This window comes from Lasiosphaeria miniovina (assembly GCF_030549165.1).
Source record: "Lasiosphaeria miniovina strain SMH2392-1A chromosome Unknown B0T26scaffold_2, whole genome shotgun sequence".
Lineage (NCBI taxonomy): Eukaryota > Fungi > Ascomycota > Sordariomycetes > Sordariales > Lasiosphaeriaceae > Lasiosphaeria > Lasiosphaeria miniovina.
In genome coordinates, this window is record NW_026848221.1 from 3,962,860 (window position 1) to 3,985,868 (window position 23,009).

Consider the following 23,009-nt stretch of genomic DNA (forward strand, 5'->3'; position numbering starts at 1 on the left):
ACGCGTCTAGGGCCTGAGGCCTTCAACTAGAACCGCCGCCGGCAGCAGTGCTCTCTCACGCACGGTTGATGATAGGTCGCTTGTTACGTTGAAAACTCCTCCCGGCTGCAGAGATCTGAAGCTGTGTGGGTGTAGATAATACAGAGTTGAATAATAGTATGAATCAAGTGCCTTTCTTGTAACTCCATCTTGTCGATTTCCTTGACAGATTGAAACCTAGCTTGGAATGTGATTGTGCTATGTTGACTCTTTCAATACATTGAGAAGCTAAGAAAGTTGGCCGATGGACCCCCTTCAGTCCAGTCTGGCATACAAAGAGCCTGTACGAGATTTTGCCAGTGACTTTTAACATGATGTACAAATCAATAGATTTGTCTGGGAGACCCAGAAGAGCCACCTTAGAAGGCACCTTCTAACAACTTAGAGCTTGGACCTTTGGATATTTGATCCGATCTCAGTCTTCCTCACCTTGTACTGCTCCAACAACCTTGCTGCCTTGGCCCTCTGCTCGTTGATCTTGATGGCGACGGCCTTGCCGCGTCGGTTCTCGTTTCGACCCATCTGCTGCAGATGAACCTCGTCTGGGCCATCTGCCAACCTCAATGTCCTGATCTGCGCCCACATGTTGGCCAACGGCGTGTCCTGGCTCACGCCTGCTCCCCCAAAGGACTGTACCGCCCGGTCGATGACAGTCAGGGCCATCTGAGGGACGAGCACCTTGGCTTGTGCAATCTCCTTCAGGGCTGCCTTGGGGCCTTCCTCGTCCATTTTCACGGCGGCATTGAGCACCACGAGACGGGCAGCGTCGATTTCTAACCGCGACTTGGCCACCCATTCTAGGATGACGCCGTGCTCGCGCAGCTGCTTGCCGAACGGCGTCTTCGTGGGGTCGTTGATGCGCATCAGCATCCACTCAAGAGCTCTTTCGGCCGCGCCAATCGTGCGCATCGCATGATGGATGCGGCCGGGACCTAGTCTTCCCTGGATGATCTCGAAGCCTCGGCCCTCGCCCAATACCATATTAGCAGCTGGAACGCGGACGTTGTGGAATGTGATGTGCCCGTGGCCATGAGGAGCGTCGTCGTACCCGTAGACGGACAGCATGCGGTGGATGGTAATGCCCTTGGTGTCCGAAGGTACCAGGATGACTGATTGTTGTTGGTAGGGGTCCGTGTTCCGGGCATCGGTCTTGCCCATGACAATGTAAATCTTGCATCGTGGGTCACCAGCACCGCTCGACCACCATTTCTACCGTCTAGAGTCAGCAGCGGCACGCACAGCCAGCCATAAGTCAGAAGTCGCTTCTTCGCACCTGGCCATTCAGCACGTAGCCATTCCCGTCCTTCTCAATCTTCATCTCGATGTTCCTCGCGTCAGACGAGGCGACCTGGGGCTCGGTCATCAGAAAGGCGGAGCGGATCTCGCCGTCCATCAGCGGCTTGAGCCATTGGGCCTTCTGGGCGTCGTTTCCGTACTTGGCGAGGACTTCCATGTTCCCCGTGTCGGGTGCAGCGCAGTTGACGGCCTCCGAGGCCACGCGGGACTTGCCCAGCCACTCGGCCATTAGGCCGTACTCGAGATTTGTGAAGCCCGGCGACTCCTTGTAGTGGCCCTTGGGCAGAAACATGTTCCAGAGCCCGAGCGTCTTGGCTTTGGCCTTGAGGTCGTCGATGACCTGCGGGTGGCTCTCCCATCGCGCGTCTCCTTCGCCGATCTGGGCATCAAAGACAGAATCGGCTCTTCAGCAGCCGACACAGCGTCAGGTCTTGTCTGGGCGAATCAAGTCGCGCAGAGCTTGAACTCTGCTGGCGCACAAACTGGGCTTACGGGATGCATTCCTCCTCCACAAACTTAGCAACAACGTCCAGCGTCGTCTTCGCCCGGTCGCTTACACGACTGCGGACCTATAATCGGCGCGTTTCAGCAACCTCTCAGAGTTGGGTTGGGGATTTGTAAGTAACACGGCTTACGGCAATGGGGATCTGGGCCGACATTATGGGCGCGCGTTTGGGGCGAAGTTAGGAACGTAATCCTAATTAATCCTGGTGAGGCCCTTCAGCTTTATCGTGATTCCTTTGATGAGCTTTAGGGAACGGGTTCGAACATCGGTTCACAGGTGAATTAAGTCGAGCGTTACGGAATGGTATTGGGCGTTGAATCAAATTTCCAAGAATGCCTCCCTCCAGCCGCCTCGCCGGGGAACGCGCTGATCTTGACGCCCATGCCGAGGTTCATCAAGGGTCAGGTTACCCCGAGCTCCAGTGGGGACAAGAAGCGGGGGAGCAACAGATCCGTCCCTGTAGCTTAGGTAATACTGCTCAGGACATAACTTGAAGTAACGCCGCTTCGCAAGACTCCGTGGAGGTGGCTTGATTCCCCGGTCCCGATTACCTACCTACCCACTCCACGTGTTGGTTCCAAACCAGGGTGGCTGCCACATATCGTCGGTCTTGGATATTTTGGCCATCTTCAAAACACGGCTCCAGCTCGAACCAAGCAGCCCATCCAAGTACGTCCGGGGTTTAATTGAAATCCGCGTCCGGACTCTTTCTTATTACCGCGATATATTTACCATCATATCACCGGCGAGCAGTACCCGGGTCGTCGATATGCGCACACGCTTGGCTCTTGCCGCGAACCAGGCCCTTGGTCTCCAAGCCCGCCCTTGGCCCTGCGAAACACGGCAAGAAAGGGTTCGGATCAGCAGGCCGAAGGTTGCGGCCTTGTTTTGCAGTTACGCGTCCAGCAGGATTTGCATACGTATTTGATAGGAGGTGCCTTGAGAGCTCCCCACTGTCGGGCCGCATGTCGAGGGTCATCCGCACTTTAAGGAGTCTTCTTTGGCCTTTTGGTTTGAACAGGGGTCGCTCGTGAGTTGTTCGCCACCGCCCAAAGACCAACACGTAAACCGCGGGGACACAAGTCGATGTAACTAACATAATCACCCAAGACATTTTCTTCCGCTGCTTACCAAGTTTCCATAGTATGTTGTGACATAATGTAGCTAGGTGTTCCAACGGGGCAGAGTATCTGCCCATCTTCGAACACCTAGTGTGCATACGTACGTGTACTCTGCAAGGTAAGGTAGGTCTTATGTGCAGCTTCGGGCACACCCAACTTAATTTAGTACTTAGGTAAGGTAAGGTAAGGTAGGGCGGTAGGCAAGGCATCGAGATTTCGGATGGATCGACCCAGGTGCGGAATTCACCACCCTTGTCACCATGCAGCGTCATTTTGGAGACCCTTCTAAAGAAGGGTTGTATCCACAGAGCATACGTAGTGCTCGTAGGCATCCCTATGATAGATAGCCATGAGCCATGGAGGCGGGGCAGAGGCAGATGCATTTATTAACCGCAGATCCCAACATCTTTTTGGGACGTCGACGAGCTCGCGACCTGATTGCCTTACAGGGCGTGCCTAAACTTTCTCCATTAGTGATGCGCAGCAGATCTGCAACACATCTTGGTGCAGTCAGAGCGTGTGTGGGACGAGAGTATTGCTAGCGTGCTCCGCCGATATCAAAGGTTTTGAGGAAAGGTAGATCGGAAACTGAGTCTTTTTCACCGTCGTGCCATCCCATAATAAGCGGCAGTTCTCGCCTCATGTTTGTACAAGTCGGAGGCAAAAGCTACCAAAGCCTTGGAACTTAGCACCTGTAATGGGCATGATCTGCTGATCCTCCGAGGTAGGTTGGATGTCAGAGGCAGGACAGCCGCTGATAGGTACTTATGAAAGAAAAAAGTGATTAATCCACCTCGATAAATATGATCCCCTTGGGCACTAGGCATGCCCAGGGTGCCCGCCACGCAGCTGAGGTGGGCCCGTCCCCTCTACCTACATTTGTTGGCCGTTTGAGTGACTGGGGTGGTATTGATTCAGCCTTGACGAGACCCAGCGGCCCCTCTTCAGCTCCCCCTCCCGCCCTCAACATCCCGCCTCAAACTCATCGCTAAATTCCACATCTGGCCGCGACGTCAACGTCCTACGTAACTACCGAGCGCAATGCGGCCCGCACCCCAAGGCTTCCGTGGAAAAACAGAAACTTAGGCTGTCGAGCTGTCCATGAGCTCGCTGGACTTGGCACCACCTAAGCGCTCTTGCTGTCGTCTTGTTGCCGAATCATCAACTACCTAGGTACCCCTGCTCCGCCCGCGACAACGCGACCGAGATCCCCCTCTGCAACACGAAACTCGGTTACATACCTCAAGTCGACGCTTTGCTTGGCTCTTCTGTTCGTTTTTATCTCTACGTCGTTTTACGATTTATTTTTACGCCTGATCGCACGACGCATCTCTCTTTCGTCCTATCTCTTCTACTCCCTCCCTTGACGTCTCCAGTGGCTTGTCCCGCAAACTGCTTTGACCTTTGGAACATGCTTAAACCTCGCCTCGGAGACCGACCGTGCTGACTTCCGCAGCCACCACGCTAGGCCTCTCTGCTTAATACTCTGCATATGCAACGTTTCGCCCGCTATGGAGAAGATGAAGGCAGCTTCATTGATGCCCAAGAAGTTCCGCAGCGTGCGCGAAAAGAATGGCAGCCACCGTCGTAGCAAGTCCTCTGAGCCAGGTGGAAAGGTTTGTGCACAGCCAACTTCGCTGCTCTTCACGCTCTGCGGCCACTTTGCTAACACCTCCCAGGCCCGACCTCTAACCGCAGAGTCATGGCTGTCGATTTTCAAACCCGAGTCCGTGAAGCAGGCACAGAGGGAAAAGGAAGAGGAGGAAAAAGAAGCAGCAAAGGTCCGTTGCCATTGAGCTGGGGGCAGCCCTCGGGTCCTTCCGCTAACATAGCTCACAGGTCGAGGAGATTCAGAAACGGCTCGAGGAGCTCAATTGCAACTCCATTTCCGAAGAACTTATCCGCTATGCAATAAACTCGAAATTCGCCGGCGGTGACACGGACAAGGCCCTGGAGCTCTTGCAACTCCAACAAAAGGCATTTGCGGGGATCGTGCAGCCATACAACCCAAATGTGCAAATGCTGGGCGCCGAAAACCGCGGGAATGTCACCTGCTATCTGGATGCCTTACTCTTTGCCATGTTTGCCAAGTTGTCGGCTTTTGAGTGCATGTTGAAAAATGACTCAACAGACGAGCCAAAGACGAAGCTGGCGGCTTTAATCAGACTTTGGGTTAATATGCTGAGGAGCGGGAAGTTGGTCCATACGGACATGGTAAGACTCTCGATAGTTGGCTGCTACTCAAACTTTGAGCTGACCCGTATCTCCAGACGCAGCATATCCAGGAATCTCTAGCCGCTTGTGGCTGGGAAGAAGCCCGGCTACTCGAACAGCAGGATACATCCGAGGCCTTTGCCTTTATTACCGAGACTTTGCAGTTGCCACTTCTCACCCTACAGGTTGACCTATTCCATCACGGAAAACGAGATGCAGACGACCATAAGGTCGTCCACGAGAGACTGCTCAACCTCGCAGTCCCCCCCGATCCCGATGGAAAGGGTCTTAAGTTGGAGGACTGTCTGGAAGAGTACTTCAACAACCAGGTCGATGTGCTCCGAGACAGTCCAGAAGAAAAGAAAGGTGCCGAAAAGTCGGGAAAGAGTACAATAAAAGTAGTTGCCGAAGAGGACGAAGGAACGCCGAGCGCACAGCCTGCCGAAATCCAGCAGGTAGGATATACCTGGACAACAGAGAATCTGGTAACAGAGTCACCAGTTTCTACCATGATCCCAAGCATACCGAGAGCCTTTGACTCGCCCCCGACCCTCAGACACAGGTCAACCAGCATAATACAGCGAATTGTGGTTCCAGATGGCGAACAGGTACCTCCCGGGGAAACTACGAGCTTGCTACAAAGAGCGAAACGCACAGGCTCGACGGTAGTGAAAGCTGTCACAATACCAGCCTGGCAATTCTTCAAGTTGATACGTATGTTTGTACTTTACTACTTTTTATCCAGAACCCCAAACTTTGGCTGACAACCCGGACAGCTTGGCATGCTGCTTCGAACGGAGAACCAAGCAACGACATCGAAGTCGCGAGACATTTCAATCAACGACCGGTTGTTGGCATCTGCTTGAAAAGGTACACTATGACCGACAAGGGCGTCCCGAAGCGTCAGAACACCCTTATCGATATCCCGGACAGCCTCCGACTCCCGCACTTTATGGCTGCTGGCGATGTCAAGGCCACTGGCGAAGTTGAGGCCGACCAGGAGTCAAACGGTCTAAGTCAGGAATACAAACTCGTTTTGCAATCGGTTGTCTGTCACCGTGGCGACTCGCTCCAGAGCGGCCACTACATTGCATTTGCTCGGGTTGCACCCAAACTCCTCACTGATAATCGGAGGCACGATAGCGATCCGCCCCCGGATTACGAGGAAGCGCAGTGGGCGAAGTTCGATGATCTGGCCGTTGAGAACCGAGTGTCTTATGTGGACGACATCAAGGAATCCCTCCGCGAGGAGATGCCATACCTACTCTTCTATCAAATCGTTCCTATGGTGGACGTGACGACTGCATCGACGGATGGCTCTGTGGTGGAACCCCCTTCCTACAACGAATCCGCTGTCAACCTGATTCCTGTGCCTGGGACCCCAATCGTGGATATTGTGCCGGATATGGTGCCGGATGTGATACCGGACCAACCTGATGGTATTTCAGGGCTCTCGGCCGGCTTCTTCGACTCCGCAACGACTTTGGTGCACAGCGGGGGACCAAGTATTCGCTTCAGCTCCGATCTTGAACGACCTTCGCGTCTGAGCTTTGACGACGACCCCTACTCGATCCATACAAGAGCTAACAGTTCGAGACGTGCTAGCGTCGCGTTCTCCGAGTCTGCTGCTGGCTCCCCGGCCGCCACCCCCGAAGTCCCGTCACCGGCCATTACTCCCCAGGAAGAGAGCACGGCAACGAGGCTCTCACGGGCGGCAGCGAAGTTCACCAAGGCGGGGGCTAAATCGCGTCCTTCCAGCCAGATTGGCGACGGCCGCATTAGCACCACAATCTCGAAGCTCGGGTTTTCGCGGCCAAGCAAGGACACCCTTAACAGTGGCACCAGCGGAAACGAGACTTCGGATGACCAGGCCGTGATCGCCGAGGAGGAGGAATTAGCCAACAAGGAGAAAGAGCATTCCCACCATCATAAAAAGGACCGCGCCAAGTCAAAGAGCCGCGAAAAGGACGACAGGAAGGAAAAGGACAAGTTCAAGGACTCTGGAAAGGCCGTCAAGGAGGAAGGCGTCCCAGACCGCGAGTGTGCGGTCATGTAACGAAAAGACTGAATGATGATGTCTCTCTGTTTAGGTTAATTGTTTTCTTGCAGTGAGTTGGTGAGCTAGCATTACTCTAGGAGTTAGGCGGGAAACGAAAAGGGGTTCACCACGAGCTTTATGTCCTGGGATGGGGGACTTTTTTCTCTATTTCATCTGTTTTCTTTTCTTTTGAAAAACGGAGGCTTCTAGAGAAGAGAGGAAACCCCAGGGTCCTGATGAAACAACAACCAGCATGACGGATGAGATGGGTCCGGTGGGATGGATTGGTTTTTTGCATGACACTTTAGTGATACCAAAAGACCGAGTGGCAGCACAAAGTTAGCTAGCTTCTGCCTGCTAAAACTCATCTACCAAGGGTAAATGAGGTGCGCTGCCGGGTTGTACCTAGGAAAACCAAATGATACCAGCCAACCGCAAACATGGCGATACGAAGTAAATCATGCCTGAACACGTTCAACTGGCGATAACATTACACGAAGTACTGGGTAACCCTGTATGAGTCAAGGATTTTCACTGCAGAAAGCCAGGTCGATAGCTGACACGGTGTAGGATTATCGGATGTAGAATGTCCAATACTCAGCTAATATTCGGATTCACCATTTTCTCGTATACCATTTTTACACCCCCGGATGCCAGTTTATTTACAATATCATGTCAATGGGGTTGAGGCCTTCTAAATAAGGCCCCTCTCTCCGCAGTCTCATGCGACAGGCAACAAACTCCTCACTCTCAGCCCCAAGTGGCGAAGAGCCTTTGCCGTGACAAATCTATAGTACACATCTTTCCGCCCACACCACCCCGTCTAACAGGCCAGCTCGAGTGGGTATGCACTGTATGAAATAAGGAGAGCCGAGTGAGGATGGGGAGAACTATCGAAGATAGGGAAATGTCTATCGTTCATCAGTAGTACATGCAGAGACCCTGGCCCACGCGAGCACCCTGGGGTTGGTCATGCCGATGGCCGCGGCGCTGTTGGTTATCGAAGAAGTCGGTCTTAATAAAACATGGGGGAGAAGGAGAGTACAAGAGGAACATGGCCTTGGCTAGGACATGCACGCATGCTGTCGCTGGCGAGACGTCGGGGGCCATTAGATTACGTGGTTGGATATGAGCAGAGCGGGGCGGGGCGGGACTGGGTGTATGCTAAATCGCGGCCGAGAGCCTTCGGTCCAGCGAGGCCAACTGTTTAGAAGGGGATGTTGGAAGGCGACTGGGCGCCGGCCTCCTGCTGCATTTGGAGCTCTTCCCCATTGCCCTCAATGGAGATACTGAGTCCGACCTTGGCTTGTTGCTGCAAAGAAGGTTAGTATGGCAGACACTGCAGCATTCAAGCAGGCGCGCTCTTACCGTGAAGTGGTCGACGTCAGCCGCAATGGTCATGGTGACGGGAGCAGCAACCCGCTTCTCGAGCAGGCAGCTCAGCTTGCCCCGGGAGTCAATCTGGGCCCGAAAAGTCGACATCCTAAAGTCGTACTTCGCGCCGAAAGTGGTGATTCCTTCCTTCTGAAGCGCACCGCCCATAAGGCCGCCACCTCCTGGCGCAACTGAGAGAGTCATGTCGACACCGGCTTGGACCTTCTCTGACAGGCGTCTCCAGTACGAGCCATTCAGGGCACCCTGGGCTTGCAGTTGAGCACTCGCAACCCAGTCATCCGACTTGTACCGAGCGACGTAAGAGATGGCCGTCTCCGGGGGCTGGGTCAGACCGGCACGCTGCCAGACAGTTTCGAGGCCGAGGGCAAGTTTAGGTGTAACAGACTGAAGATAATGGCCTATCACGATACCGGTTAGACCGCCGTCAAGGAAAGACGGGTTTATAGCTTTGACCGATGCCGAGAAGTCCGCTCCGGTAAACTCGTGTTCCAACTGCGTAATGTCTTGGCCTTGGCCTGTGCCGACCTGCATCTGCGTCTTGGTGACAGAACCAGGGCTCCATGCCCAGTTGAACCTTGCCGAGAGTGCGCCGGTGTTATCGACATTGCCCTGCGCAAACATCTACATGGCCGGGTTAGAGCACGTCTCGACAGGAAAGAAGAGGCTATGAAAAGGGCATACCTTGCTAGTGCCGTACAAGGCGGCAAATGCGTATGGAGGCTGTCGCTCCCCCAAGGCAAACTGATGGGATACTTGGAATCTGAAATCCTGGTCAGCGGCTACTTTTGGGCTGTCCCCAGGGAAGGGCGGTATAGGTATACGATGGCCGATGCCTCGAGAAGTAACGTACAATGGAGAGAGGCTGAACGCCTTCGTCACGTCGGCCCGGAGACCGGTAAACATGTAGTTTGTGAGGAGGACATCGCGTTGAACCTCTATTCAATCCCGAGTCAGTAATTGTGGCAACCTCCAAGGGCGCGTCGGCTGTATGATGGGGGGCCAGCTGTGGTTTTATAGGATGACAGATTCCAGAGAGGACAAGCCGTCTCGCGATGCCACGTACCTTTTGCAACCGTCTCGACTGTGCCCGGATTAGAGAGACCCAGCTTTGCCCTCTTTTCTTGGAAAGATGTGTAGACATCTGAGAGGCCGGAGAAGACGGAGTTATTGCTCAGGAAGTCGAGCGGCGACTTAGAGATGGACGCCATGGCCGTGGTTGTGTTTTAGTCTCTTGCGCGTGCGAAGCAAGATCGAGTAGGCCGAGGGCGAGAAGCCAGAGGGTCGTAAACGGCAAATTTGCGGTAGAGGGGCGACAAATTGATGTAAATCAGAAATGCTCCCAAGGCGCCCGGGTTGTCGGGATACGCGAACTGCGGGATGTTCTCGGTCGTGCGCTCGAGATCGTACTGCTGGCCTGAAGCTTGACAAAGGAGCCGACCAAAAATTTCACGGTGCAAGGAAAGATTGATGGCCCCTGCGCGGTCTGCGGAGGCGCTCACGGCTGAGTGGCCCGTGCGATCAGGCCCGCCCCAGGACCAAGGTAGGCAAGGCTCCACAGGCTGCTCCGAGCGGTGACGACAACCCGGGATCGGAGAAAACAATCACCGATAGTCAAGAGTCGTAGCCCCGAGGTCGAGTCCAGCCTAGCACCTGCACTCAGCTGCAAGGGTGATACAACGCTGGAAGCAAACCGGGGAAATTACGTAGCTTCCGGACAGCCAGCAACAAAACCGCTGCTAGAATATCTTCACCAGTCTGTCCTGGTTTGTTTGTCAATTTGGTGCTTGTGAGAGTGCTCCCTTCTGAGGATCAAGAACCGAGAAATTTATAGCCGAAAGAACGACGACACGATGTCCATTCTTTTTCAATTGTACGGATGCGTCTCACGAAGCCATGGAAAGTGGGAACGATATGTGTATAAAAAGCAACGACAAGAGACAAGTATGGTCGGATTGCCAATGTTTATTCTTGAAGACGACCTGCGGGATAATCTACTGCAATAAATATAGTATGTTACGGCTCAAACTTGTGAAAGCTGAGGTGAGCAAGCCATGGATGCATGAGGTCGGTGAGATTCCGATCCTGATCAGACGGACGGAAGTCGCTGCTTCGGCTGGCAGCGGGAAAGTGAAGCCCCGCAAGGATTTGCTCCGACCGATTGACAGTGTGCAAAAGATTCACCAAAAGACTTATCTGCCCTGCTGCTGCAGCCAAAAGGAAAACCTAGACATCCCTAGGGTTCCCTATTATCAATTGTTGCGTATTGAATTTCCTGTTTCCTGGCATTTTGTACCGCATTCTCGCCAAATTTAGAGCACGTCGTCTGTCATTGGCGTATCAGTGGAGCACAACGACTCTAGGCACTTACCCTTTAGTGGCTGCCCTGTCGGGTCGGGCGCCCTCAAAGCTGAAGCGATCCACAACCATTCGACCCTATCTTGACGCTTTCCGACCTCGTTCGCCACAATTGCTAGTCTTTGTCTGTCCTCGCCATCTTACCACCTAGACCTACCTTAGTTGCGCGGTTTTTGGGTGCATTTTCTGGAGAAGGACACCGCAAGGAACTGTTGTGTCCTGGTTGCCAAAGGGTACCGGGCTCTCTGACTTGTCTCTCCCGTCTTAGGTATTCCTCACTCTTACTCTGTACCTGGCTGTCCGTATCTCTCCGCGTCCGCATCGGGGTGCAATCAGGCCACGCGGGTGAGCTTATTCGCCCACGGCATCCGGTCAACGGCCTCGAAAACGGCCCGATCAAGGGAACAAGAAGCCAAAGGCGATCGTTTTGATAGTCCACCTTGGCCTGAACTCGTTATTCCTGTACCGGAGGCGGCCTTCCTATCTTGCGCAGCGGCGAAATGGATACCCTCCTGTGAGTTGAAGCCCCTGATTCGCTTCTCCCTTGCCGTCCCCTTTTCCCCTCCCCCGGCTACAATCTAAACAAACTCGGCTTCAAACCGCTTCTTCCGACATAACAAAGGCGGGTCTAAGACAGACATGGGCCTCAATATAGTAATATATGGTAGCATGTTGAAGTTCCCGTTGTCGCACTGTCCTTTTCTTTTTCATGTTCTTCTTCTTGTACAGACACTTAACAGGGGCGGTTTTTGCTGGGCTATGGCTGATGATGGCAGCACCGCCGAGATCGCGGCCAACGCGCCGCGCTACCGCCGCAAGAGCTCTACGTTTATCGATGGCATTCACGATGTCCCCGATGACCAAGGCAACATGGCTCCAGCCCAGCTCTATAGTACAATGTCTGGCAGGTTATTCCACTCGGGCAGAATTGCCATTGTCATGGTTGGCCTCCCGGCCCGTGGCAAAACGTAAGGGCTTCCTGCTCGCTCTCCCGGCTCCTCTACGCTAGCTGACCCGTGTTTAGTCACATCTGTGTCTCTATGGCTCGTTATCTTCAGTGGTAGGTTGCGCAAACGCCTCTCTGTCTGGTCATGTAGCCGTGCTCATATTCCCGCAGGCTTGGAGTGAAGACCCGCATCTTCCATCTGGGCGATTACCGCCGTGCTACCGTTGGCGAGGGCGGACATGTCCCCCAGGACTACTTCTACCCCAATGCCTCTCCGGCTTCTGTCATGCTCCGCCAGAAAATTCTGAAGAAGTGCAGAGAGGACATCTACGGTTGGCTGAATCACGAGAACGGCCAGGTTGCTATCTACGATGCTGTCAATCCCACCGCAAGCGGTCGCCGTGCTTTGGCTAAGGAATTTGCTAAGCACGACGTGCAAGTACGCAGTTAATCACTCCCACTTTCTCAGAGTTGCAAACTCCTGGCTAACCAACCTCCCAATAGACACTCTTCCTTGAGTCGTTCGTTGATGACGAGGACATTCTCAAGGAAAATGCCCGAAATGTCAAGATATCCTCCCCTGACGTAAGTTTAAGGATATTGGCTCGAGTCGACCGGGGTGCTAACAGCGCCAGTTTCATGGCATGGACCCAGATGAAGCAGCCGAGCGGTACTTGAAGCGGATTCAAACCAAGATTCCCGTCTTTGAGACTATGCAGGAAGAGGAGCTGAACTACGTCAAGATGATCAATGCCGGCCAGGCCTTCTTCTACAACAATGTTAGCTTCAACTACCTCTCTCACAGAATCGTCTTTTACTTGACCAATCTCCACATCAAGTCGCGCACCACCTATTTTGTCCGAGCTGGTACTGCTGGTGACGAAGACTCGTACAAGGCCGACGCGCCTCTTTCTGAGGAGGGCAGGGCTTTCGCTGTCAAGATGACTGAGACTCTCATCAGGCACCGGGAAGCAGAGCGCCAGTCGGTCATCGACCGCGGCGGTGCCGACGTTCCGCTACGACCACTGAGCGTCTGGACATCTACGAGGCTCCGCACCATCCAGACTGGGGAGCCTTTGAATGAGCTTGGCTACAAGGTCCGCCAGCGATCCCAGATGAGCCAAATAAACCCGGGAGTCTGCGAGAAGCTGTCAGAGCGCGCCATTCGCAACCTGTATCCCGAGGAGATAGAAAAGCACGAGCTTGATCCCTACCATCACCGCTACCCCCGTGCAGAGGTATGTAGACGCCATGTCTGTCCTTGAAGCTAAAACATACAAGAGCTAACATTGATACAAGTCTTACCACGATCTTGCTGTCCGCCTTGAGCCCATCATCCTCGAGCTAGAGCGCGAGCAGAACGACCTCTTGATTATTGCTCACGAGAGCGTGCTGCGCGTGCTCTACTCGTACCTGATGCACTGCAGCACGCGGGACATCCCCAAGCTCAAGTTCCCGCGCGACGAGATCATCGAGATCATACCGGCGGCGTACCAGAACGAGGCGAAGCGGATCCACATTCCCGGCCTCGACCCCCGGCTGGTGCCCAGCTCGCCCGAGGACATTCGCATCCTGGTCCCCGGGTCGCCCATCGGTGCGGGCCAGCTGTCGCCCATTCCGGGCCCGAGCAGCCCGGGCCCCGGAGACGTCGTCGAGTTCATCGTCACCCGCCCGCCCGAGAAGGTCGTGAACAAGGCAAAGGAAATGGTTGCCGACAAGGTGGCCGATGAGGACTGAATAGGAGGTGTTGAGATGGCTTGAGGGCACGGTGTGGCGAGGGGGATAAATCACGACAGTCACGTTTTAGAATTTTTCATTTTATTTACGAGAATGGACTACCTACAGGAAGCGCACCTGGGGGGATCTTGGATCCGAGATCGCGAGGACACAACCGTCCCTTGTCTTGGCGGCGCGGGTGTTGAAAGTGGGTAGTGTTACGCCAGCAGACCGTATCGGATTGTTTACTTATTTGGCGTTCCGGCTTCTAATTCGCAGGTTGTGTCCAACCATGTTTCTTCTTTCCTAGCCGTTGATCTCGGTTTTGGTGTGTGGATTTTAGCTCCCCTGGTCGGGAAGGAATCTGGAAGGAGTAGGATTTTGCGGTGCCGGTGCGGTTCGGTTTCTCTCGAAATGCTACCTTGTCTTGGCACATTACTACGTTGTTCGGCGGCCTGCGCCGGGGAGCTAGCTGTTCCATGGGCGAAGGATGATGCTAAAGTGCAATATGAAACACAAGTACGTAATACGTTGAAGAACTGGCGAGTGGAAGTAATAGGTAAAACGACACAAAGCTGAGGTGGGATGAAGATGGAACTTGAACTTGTACGAAGTACGAATCACAAGTACGAACTGTACAGTATCATAACCCTAACCCCCATTGTGACGACTGGCGGCATTCAGCAAGCCATGCGGGGCAGCAGTCGAACCTCCCCCGCCACGATTAGACGTGATCCTCCGAAGTGAAGCACGGATACAGCACATATCCTCCTCCATCCAGTCAGAACACTTCAAAATCCGCCCTACCTACGGATTACCTGCGGCAAACATGAGCGAAAGGAAGGTTCTCGTTACGGGCGCCACGGGCCTGCTCGGCAGACAGGTCGTCAAGGCCTTTGGCTGGCGCAACAACTGGTCCGTCACAGGCACTGGCTTCTCTCGTGCCGACGGCTCATCCGTCATCAAAGTCGATCTCGGCAACGCCTCCGAGGTGGAAAAGGTCCTAGACGAGCAGAAGTGAGTTACTAGATCAGTGCACTAGAGATTTGGTTTGATCAAGGTTGCTCGCTTTTGCTATTTTTGGTTGTGAGAGACAAAGAGGCATCTCTGACAGCATAGAAATTCAGACCTCAAGTAGTTGTTCACTGTGAGTCGTATCCCTGGCTGGTTTAGTTGCGCAACGCCCCCTGAATACAGACAACGGGTTTTGACGTCTAGGTGGGGGGGGGGGGGAAACGACCAGGCGCGGCAAACAGGTTCCCCGACAAGGTTGACAAGGATCCCGAGGGTACGCGGGCGATCAACATCGAGGCATCCAGGTCGCTGGCCCGGCTCTGTGCTCAGCGCTCGGCTTTCTTGATTTACATTTCCACCGACTACGTCTTCTCGGGGAAGCCCGGAGAGGCGCCGTACGAGGCTGATGCTCAGCCCGGCCCGACCAACCTCTACGGCCAGACCAAGCTCGACGGGGAACACGCCGTGCTCGGCGAGTTCCACGCGGCCGGCAAGGACGGTCTTGGCGTGGTGCTCCGCGTGCCGGTCCTCTATGGACCGGCTTTAAGCCCGCAAGAGGGTGCCGTCAACGTCTTGATGGATTCGGTTCACAAGGCGCAGCAGGAGGGTGTCGAGATCAAGATGGACCACTGGGCACTCAGATACCCGACCAATACCGAGGACGTCGGTCGCGTCTGCCACGGTAAATGCCCCCCTCACCCATTGCTAGAGAGAAGAGCGGATGGGGCTAACCAGGTCCGCTTCGCGTGGCAGACGTCGCTGTTCGCTATCTCGAGGCCGACGACAGAGCGCCTCTACCGCGGGTTCTTCAGTTCTCAAGCGAGGACAAGTACACCAAGTACGAGATCTGCCAGCTCTTTGGCGAGATCATGGGCCTGCCAATCGACCGGATTGAGCCTAACACGGAGGGTAACGACCCTACGGCGAGCGTCCAGCGGCCGTACGACTGCCATCTCAGTACGAAAGCGCTGAAGGACATTGGCATCGACGTGTCGACGCAGGACTTCAAGGGCTGGTGGAGGCGAGAAGTGAGGGCGTTTAGGAAGTGAGACTTTTGACGGTTTGTTTGTCTCGTTTCTGACGAGCCAGCCATTTCAAGACGAGACCTCTCCCCCTCCGAGACACGGTCACGGCCCTTGTGATGAGCAGTCGCGGCGAGGACGCGTTCTTCGGCGCCGTGACTACTAACTGTTCCCTGTTCCTTTTTTGGTCCCTTGATAGGATTTGGGCGGCTTCGAGAACTGGAATTCAGTTGACCTGTGCTTTGGGCTGTCGTTGATTAATCTTAAGTACGGATCTTTGTGCGTTGGAACATCCTTGGCGTTGGCATGTGCGCTGAAGTAAACCTGTGCAAGTGAGGCGGTGACTTCCCCGTAATAAACCGCCAAAGTGCGGGATCGGGTACCTAGAACGCACACCTGCCAGCCTAGCTAGGCTGAGCAGGGTAGCGTCCAGTAGACGCAGGAGACAGGGTCGACTTCCAAGAATAGCCTTTCCCTCCACGATCATGGCCATCTCCGGCACTAAGGTACCTTGGACTGGTGCAGGAACGCCTTGCATTTCAGATCGCGACATGCCGTGACGAATGGCTGCCCATGTAAGGGCTAAGATTCGCATTCCCATCCAACGTGTGAGTGTGGAGTGTGAGAGTGTTTCGTGCCTCCCTGGAATATCCGAGCAAGCTGTCAGGCGCGACTTCCTTCTCTGGAGTCTGGCGCTCCTCATGATTTATTACTTGTTTCCTCGCTCTTGACAATGGGTCCATCTCCATCGAGCTCGGTTTCGCGTTTCAGGTCTGTCACTCGCTTCGAGTTTCCCACTGATGGACGAGGCGGACCATCGAAGCGTTGGACGTCCCAGTATTCCATTCTTCACATGGCGTAGACGGTTCGGCGGTAACTTACGCCTTCCGCAGGCTGGCAGCGCAGCAACCCTCCATTACGTGACGGCACTACGTTACCCCCATTACCACACCTTCTGAACCCCCCAGTCTTTGAGTACTAGGCTGAAACTCTAGGCACACCTTCGCCCTCCTGTGCGTCAGTGTTTGAAATGTGGCTCTCGGCAGCCAAGAAGATCTATCCATAGAAGCTGCACTAGAACCGCCCTGAGGACCCCAGGGCGCCCAGCCCCGGAAAGCTGGCCCGACCTCTCAGGTAGCAGCAGCAGCAGCAGCAGCAGCAGTCGGCGACGATGTCCTGCTCCTGCAGGAACCAGGGCTGCAGGGCGCTTTTGTGCAGCTTTTCAACAACTCAAAGTGCTAGACTTGGGTGGCCCGGATCTGAACTCGGAACTGGATTTGGACTTCAGCGCTAGTGACGCCACCAACAGCAGCAGCGGCGGCAGCAAGAGAAAGCGAGCATGGAATACGTCGATATCCGTCGGCGACGAAGATGCAATTAATAAAGTTTGGATTGGCCAGCCCGGGTCCCCGCATAGGCGGGCACCACTTAGTCCAATCCCACTGCCGCTCTCGCAGAAAGACGGAAACACTCGGTCGGCTCGCAGCACCGATGACGACGTGAGCACGCTGAAGCAAAAGTCGGCGGGGCGGCCGGCCGGCTTGCGGCTTGAGGGCATCCTGCGCAACAAGCTCTCTCCGCCCTCATCCTCGAGCCCGACCTCGACCTCAAATGTTGGCATTGGCAAAGACATCGCCGCCGTCCACGCCGCCCCCGAGCAGCTTGTCGTTCTCGTTGACCCCGAAGGAAGCACTCGGGACCGGGAGTGTGCGTGTGAGTGTGAGTGTGATTGTGAGTGTGAGTGTAAGCGTGAGCGTGAGCGTAGGCCAGCTCGTCTCTCAGATAACAACCGCCGTCTCAGGCACCGCACGCAGTCGCTAGCTAAGGACGACGCCGAAGTGCGGCGCAACGACGTACGGAAGGCTGCGCACCTGCCCACCCTCGTGGCACGGCTTGAGGCAGCAGAAACCCAGAGGGTCCGCGCCGCCGAGCTCTCCAAGAGGGACATGGCACACCAACATATGCACCTGGCCGCCGCGCCTCCTTTGCCTCCGTCTTCGCCTTCTCCTCCTCCCGACCCCAGCCTGCCGAGTCCTACAGCCGACAAATTGGCCTCTCTAACCAGTCTAAACATATCCAATGCATCCTCCGTCTCCTCCACCTCACCTCCGTCCATTTTCTCGAGCTCCTCCATAGGCTCTGCTTCCCTCGACCTCAGCCAGCCAACCAGCTTAGACGCAAGCTCAATGCCGCGCAGCTTCATCGACCCGGCCAAAAGGGGCCCCGTCGTCTCCCAGACACCACGCAGCGCAAGCAATGGTTCCAGCAGGGTGAGTTGAACTGTCCGGGGCCTACTTTGCCGGCCATGGGGTGGGCGCTAACCATAGAGCTGCAGCGGGTCACCGTCCGGTGCCGGGGCGTCATCTTGAACCTCGACGTCGACCACGGCACGTCGGTTCTCGATATTATCGTAGCTTTTTCAAACCAGATTGCTCTGCAGATCGACGCCGGGGAGACCTATTCTCAGTCAATCAATGTAGACACTTGCATGGCCGTCGAGGCCTTCACCCAGCTGGGTCTCAAGCGGCGTCTGCGCCGGTACGAGCGCGTCTGGGATATCATGAACTCGTGGGACCAAGACATGCAGAACATGCTTATCATTCTTCCAGACATTCCTGAAGTTGACATGGATCTTGACCTCGCCAGCGTCCCGCATGAGCCGCCGGCTGGCTCTGTTCTCACGCTCTACCATTCGCGCCAGCCCGGAAAGTGGAACAAGCGCTTCATCACTCTGGAGGACGACGGCCAGATATTATCCAAGAAATCCAGACCGCTCCTCGCAGACAAGAGCATGAAAAGGCTTTGCCACCTGTCCGACTATGACGTCTACCTGCCGATCGAGGCGCAGATGAAGAAGCAGCTGAAGCCCCCGAAGAAGTACTGCTACGCCATCAAAAGCCAGCAGAAGATGACGGTTTTCATGGACCCGACAAACTATGTGCATTTCTTCTGCACAGACGACCCCGATGTGGCGCAGAGGCTGCACTCGTTCGTCCACGGTTGGCGGAGCTGGTACCTGGCAAACATGAAGCTCCAGCTGCACAGCAAGAGAGATCGGGTATCGGAAAAGCCGCCACAAATTGTCATGGTCAACCACATGTCCGAGAGATCCTCGAGCCTGAGCGCCCGCAAGGCCAAATTTTCCATCGAAGAAACGATTTATCCAAGCACAAACCTCAAGCCTGTCGTCGACCCAAAGCGGTTCCATAGGCCGTTCGGCAAGTTGGTAAGGGATCCTACCCCGGATGCTTCCAAGCAGCCCACGGTACCGTCGATTTCGCTGCTCGAGGAATCAAAAGCTGGAACTATGGAGAAAGACACATCCATGAGCAGCAGCAAAAACAACGAGGCGGCGTTTGCAGCAGATGGCCTACTTGGAAATGTCTACCAGGAGCGCAAGCAGGCTCAGATTGAGGAAGACAGGAAGAAGCAGGCTGCACCGAACCCCGCCGACAATCCCTTCACCACCGGACCCAGCCTTTTGAGCCGTCTAAGCCTGGGAGCCAGCCTAGCATCTCCAGATTTTCTTGAGGGGCCACTCAAATCTTCAAGCTCCGAAATGAAAGGGCCGGACAAGACCGAGCCGTCATCAAGTTGGTTCCCTTCGGCCCTCGAGCATTCGGCCAAGCAGCGGGTTGTGGAAGCACCTGTTCGTCGCCTTAGCACCTCGTCCGGACGGTCATACTATACCGATCGAGACCGCGAGCAGCGCCGGTACCAACAGCAGCAGAGAAACGGACCGCTCGTAAATCTTACCCCATCTTTTGTCGAGGCCCAGCAGTGGTCCCGCGATGGACTTGGAAGAGGCGTGCGGGCCCCTCACGGCATACCGCTCGTTGATCTGGCCACGGGACCCGTGCTACCTCCTGGGTCGCGCAACTTGGAAGGTCCGCCCCGAAATCTCGTTCGGCGGGACGCTCATAGCGCCAGCTATCCACCGCAGCGGCCAAGCACGAGCGATGGCCGTCTTATGCGGAGACCGACATTTAGTGGAGACAGCTGGCAAAACAACCGGCCCAACCTTCCTCCAATGCCACCTCTGCCAATATCACAGGGAGCCTTTGTTCGCGAAGGGACTGTCTACGACCGCCACTCGGGAGGCCCACCGCCGCCGAGGAGTGACGGTTACCGCCCGAGCACCTCAGGCGGCGGTCACGGCTACGCGTCCAGCACTTACTCCCACCGCCCGAGTACTTCGGGCGGCGGTCAGGGTTACGCGTCCAGCATCCATTCCCACCGTCCCAACACCTCTAGCGGCGGCGGAGGCCCGGGATACCCGGCTAGCATCAAATCCCATCATTCTGCGTACTCGCCTCCAAACCCTGCCGACCGCGCTCACTCGAGTTCGGATCCGAGGCAGAGAGATATACCTCCTCGCTACAACCGCGACAGGAGCGGGAGCTTCAGGCAATGATGGCTTGAATCTCTCACACTAACTTTTTTTCTTCCTGGTTTCTTTTGTAAGAAATGTGTATGAGATGTTCATGACGGCTGAATGGCAAAAACAATCAAAAACGGGATGGGTGGTTTTTTTCTTTCTTTCGTTCGGGGTTACAGTCCGGGGCGGCAGCCGGGGACAAAACCGTGGGAGTTCTTTGGCGGGGGGGCTGGGTCCCATGTTCAAATATTCGCGGGGGTGTGTGGCACTCAAACGTGGACGAAAAAAAGGGTGGCAGAGGGGAAAAAGGTCTACCTTACCTATCGAGCGTGTTTAATTTTGCTCTAGGAGTTTTCTTTTGTTTGTTTCCCCAAGAGTGGGAATGGGAGAGGAAGGTTTAAAAACAAAAGGCGGCGCGGCAGCATGAAAACATGATCCATCTCCAATACATATGGGTATCGGACGGTTTTTGGGCGGGAGAAATTTTCGTTTTGTTTTTTGTTTGTTTGTTCGAATATGGTGCTCTCCATGGAAAACACGCGACCGTCGAAGAAAGATATGGGAGGAGTGAGTAATGGGCGGGCTCGACAGCACGCTACCATACTTGCAACAGGCCGACTCCTGGCTTCGACTTGTTTCGAAATACTGTATTTATTTCTCCTTGGTTATATAGGCCGTGGCCAGAATGTTGTTGTAGATAGTGTATGTTGTGTGTATAAAGGAAGACGTTGATAGAATCGACCATCATTAAACATCACTTGTACTCAACAGCCTTTGCGCGGTCAAGGCAGTTCCCGGCCACGGCGGGCCGGGTTGCTGTCCACCGCTAACAGATAGACGCAATGAATCCCGCCAGGTTTGCTCAAGTTGCATTTCGATTTGTTTATTTCTTCCTGCCCCGCTCGCAAGTGCCTCAAGGTATTCATCTCGCTCTCCACTTTGCGTATGCTCGTGACTTCATCCCAAAAATCCACAGGTTGAAAATTTGTAGCCGGAACCGAGAAAGAGTTGGACATCCAATTACTCTCAGCTCTATTTTCCTTCTGTCTCCTTTACTTGCTGCGCTTGTAAATCTTGGACAGGAAGGTCTCGAAAACTTCCTTCTTCAGGCCCTGGCTCTCGTCGATATTAGCAATCAAAGCGCGGATCTCGCCCACGCGCTTCTCCTCGTACTCCTGGTACAGCTGCTCGAGCTTGAGGTCGTTGTACAGCTTCTTGATAACGGCCTCGTTATCCTTGTTCTTGCGGCCGTAGTTCTCGGCGAGAATCTCGCGCTGCTCGGGGGTCACGATGGCGAGGGCCTGGTTTACGAGCCACGAGCACTTGTTGTCCATGATGTCGGTGCCAATCTTGCCAATGTGCTCGGGCAGACCGAAGTTGTCAAGGTAGTCGTCCTGGATCTGGAAGTACTCGCCCAGGGGGATCAGGATGTCCTCGGCCTGCTTGAGATTCTCGGGAGTGGCAATGTCAAGCTGATACAGGGCCAGGGCCACGGGCAGGTAGAAGCTGTAGTAGGCCGTCTTGTAGATGACGATGAAGCGGTACTTGTCCATGCTAAAGTTGTCGAGGTTGACCACGTCTTCGGGCGCTGTCAGAAGGTCGCACAGCTGGCCGATCTCCGTCTGGAACGTCACCTCGTGGAATAGCTCGATCAGGTCGACGTAGCGAGGGTGGGTGCGGAACAGTTTCTTGAGCAGCGTGTAGATGGCCGACTCGAGCATGAAGGCGTCGTTGATGGCCACCATGCCCACGCCCTCCTGTCGGTACCAGCACGGCTTCCCCCGCCGCGTGATGCTGCTGTCCATGATGTCGTCCGACACTAGGAAGAAGGCCTGCAGCAACTCCGTCATCCACCCCAGCGTCGCCGAGTGGAAGTACTCGTCCTCGGTCAGAGCCCGCCCTTGAAGCAGCGACACCGAGTCGGGCACCGACATGCCGCGGTTGCACTTGCCGCCGAGAGTGTTCGTCTCGAGACTCTGCAGAGAAATTGAAATGGTCTTGTCAAATTCTGGTTCTTCAATCTCCAGAGACACCGCGTCGAAATGTCCTGGGTCTTTGTTGCAGAAGCCACGCGGGGATCACGGCGCAGCATGGCAGCACACTCACCAGCTTGTACCAGTCGAGCTGCTCACTCGGGAGATTGTACTTCTTAGCATGTTCAACAAGGATCTCTTCCAGCTTGGGGAAGACGGATTCGAATTCCTTGAGGGTCGTCTTCTGTGCCATGTTTACGGTTTACTTTGGACTTCGAGAGCGGATCGTTTGGGTAATGCGGTGCGGATTTGTGTGTTTGGGCGAGAAGAGAAGACGATTGGGATCCCAAACTGAAATCAACCGGGAGCCCAGTGTTAGGACAAAGAGGGATTAATAAGGGGCAATCGTGCTCCCAAGATATCGCGGTGGATATATTTGGGAGATCTCCGAGGGTCGGGCGGCGGGTGGCCGGGGAACTATCATTTTGCACAGCACAGGAAAAGCTCATGTTTTGCCGTCCTGAGTGCCAATTCTGGCTAGCCTTGACCCGCTCTTTTCGGGACCCTCAACCACCCTCCAGAGGTACCCTGAGCTCGGGCCACGAGTACCTGCCAAAGTCTTCTCAGGAACTCCAAAGCGGCATCCCAATTCACGGTTGCACACCATCGTCTTGGGGCTATAACCGCGGAGCATGGTGCTCAATAGGTTTAAATTTGAGATGCTGTCCTAGGAAGGAACGCTGGTTCAAAGCCCCACATCCCACACTGAGAGGTGCAGACATGAAAGGAAAGCTTACCTTAGGATCACCTGCCGCAGTTCCGGTTCTGTGCGCTTCAAAGTATTAGCAGCGCTGACTGGGGTCACTTGGATCCAGCCCAGCCTTTGCGTAGTCTGCTTAATAAGGTCGGTTTGTGCGGAGGCACTGGGCATGGTTATGCCCTTAGTCCGGCAGTCCTGGTTGAGCCAGTCTCATGCATGATGCACTCGATCTTATCT

At 54.8% G+C, this 23,009-nt stretch overlaps 9 protein-coding genes across 9 annotated transcripts; 4 read left to right on the forward strand and 5 right to left on the reverse strand.

The window, feature by feature from the left end:
- Positions 1–128: 128 nt before the first annotated feature.
- On the reverse strand, positions 129–2,362 carry B0T26DRAFT_696047 (acyl-CoA dehydrogenase/oxidase). Its single transcript, XM_060441331.1, has 4 exons — positions 1,971–2,362; positions 1,828–1,904; positions 1,313–1,739; positions 129–1,248 (listed from the first exon to the last, which is right to left on the reverse strand). Exons 1-4 carry the CDS (start codon positions 1,992–1,994, stop codon positions 421–423), a joined length of 1,356 nt encoding a protein of 451 aa, XP_060300766.1. The 5' UTR covers positions 1,995–2,362; the 3' UTR covers positions 129–420.
- On the reverse strand, positions 2,363–3,710 carry B0T26DRAFT_696048 (uncharacterized protein). Its single transcript, XM_060441332.1, has one exon. The coding sequence runs from the start codon at positions 3,342–3,344 to the stop codon at positions 2,580–2,582; it is 765 nt and encodes a 254-aa protein (XP_060300767.1). The 5' UTR covers positions 3,345–3,710; the 3' UTR covers positions 2,363–2,579.
- Positions 3,711–4,202: 492 nt separating this feature from the next.
- Positions 4,203–7,700, forward strand: B0T26DRAFT_149417 (ubiquitin carboxyl-terminal hydrolase-domain-containing protein). The gene is made up of 5 exons (XM_060433454.1): positions 4,203–4,577; positions 4,641–4,742; positions 4,801–5,175; positions 5,232–5,889; positions 5,952–7,700. The coding sequence occupies exons 1-5, from the start codon at positions 4,473–4,475 to the stop codon at positions 7,229–7,231; spliced, it is 2,520 nt and encodes an 839-aa protein (XP_060300768.1). The 5' UTR covers positions 4,203–4,472; the 3' UTR covers positions 7,232–7,700.
- A 720-nt stretch (positions 7,701–8,420) lies between these two features.
- On the reverse strand, positions 8,421–9,816 carry B0T26DRAFT_638322 (eukaryotic porin/Tom40; the record flags this gene model as incomplete). Its single annotated transcript, XM_060437022.1, has 5 exons — positions 8,421–8,525; positions 8,582–9,229; positions 9,290–9,368; positions 9,459–9,543; positions 9,672–9,816. 5 exons carry the CDS (start codon positions 9,814–9,816, stop codon positions 8,421–8,423), a joined length of 1,062 nt encoding a protein of 353 aa, XP_060300769.1.
- A 1,906-nt stretch (positions 9,817–11,722) lies between these two features.
- Positions 11,723–13,646, forward strand: B0T26DRAFT_738439 (6-phosphofructo-2-kinase-domain-containing protein; the record flags this gene model as incomplete). Its single annotated transcript, XM_060443594.1, has 6 exons — positions 11,723–11,931; positions 11,988–12,023; positions 12,081–12,348; positions 12,414–12,494; positions 12,545–13,147; positions 13,209–13,646. 6 exons carry the CDS (start codon positions 11,723–11,725, stop codon positions 13,644–13,646), a joined length of 1,635 nt encoding a protein of 544 aa, XP_060300770.1.
- Positions 13,647–14,207: 561 nt separating this feature from the next.
- Positions 14,208–15,788, forward strand: B0T26DRAFT_149465 (uncharacterized protein). Its single transcript, XM_060433455.1, has 4 exons — positions 14,208–14,642; positions 14,753–14,772; positions 14,869–15,321; positions 15,393–15,788. The coding sequence occupies exons 1-4, from the start codon at positions 14,455–14,457 to the stop codon at positions 15,686–15,688; spliced, it is 957 nt and encodes a 318-aa protein (XP_060300771.1). The 5' UTR covers positions 14,208–14,454; the 3' UTR covers positions 15,689–15,788.
- Positions 15,789–16,652: 864 nt separating this feature from the next.
- B0T26DRAFT_149751 (uncharacterized protein) lies at positions 16,653–17,944 on the reverse strand. Its single transcript, XM_060433457.1, has one exon. It carries the CDS (start codon positions 17,862–17,864, stop codon positions 16,884–16,886), a length of 981 nt encoding a protein of 326 aa, XP_060300772.1. The 5' UTR covers positions 17,865–17,944; the 3' UTR covers positions 16,653–16,883.
- Positions 17,522–20,229, forward strand: B0T26DRAFT_149547 (uncharacterized protein). Its single transcript, XM_060433456.1, has one exon. The coding sequence runs from the start codon at positions 17,967–17,969 to the stop codon at positions 20,073–20,075; it is 2,109 nt and encodes a 702-aa protein (XP_060300773.1). The 5' UTR covers positions 17,522–17,966; the 3' UTR covers positions 20,076–20,229.
- An 862-nt stretch (positions 20,230–21,091) lies between these two features.
- On the reverse strand, positions 21,092–22,265 carry B0T26DRAFT_639359 (farnesyl pyrophosphate synthetase; the record flags this gene model as incomplete). Its single annotated transcript, XM_060437129.1, has 2 exons — positions 21,092–22,015; positions 22,146–22,265. The coding sequence occupies 2 exons, from the start codon at positions 22,263–22,265 to the stop codon at positions 21,092–21,094; spliced, it is 1,044 nt and encodes a 347-aa protein (XP_060300774.1).
- Between the last annotated feature and the right edge of the window lie 744 nt (positions 22,266–23,009).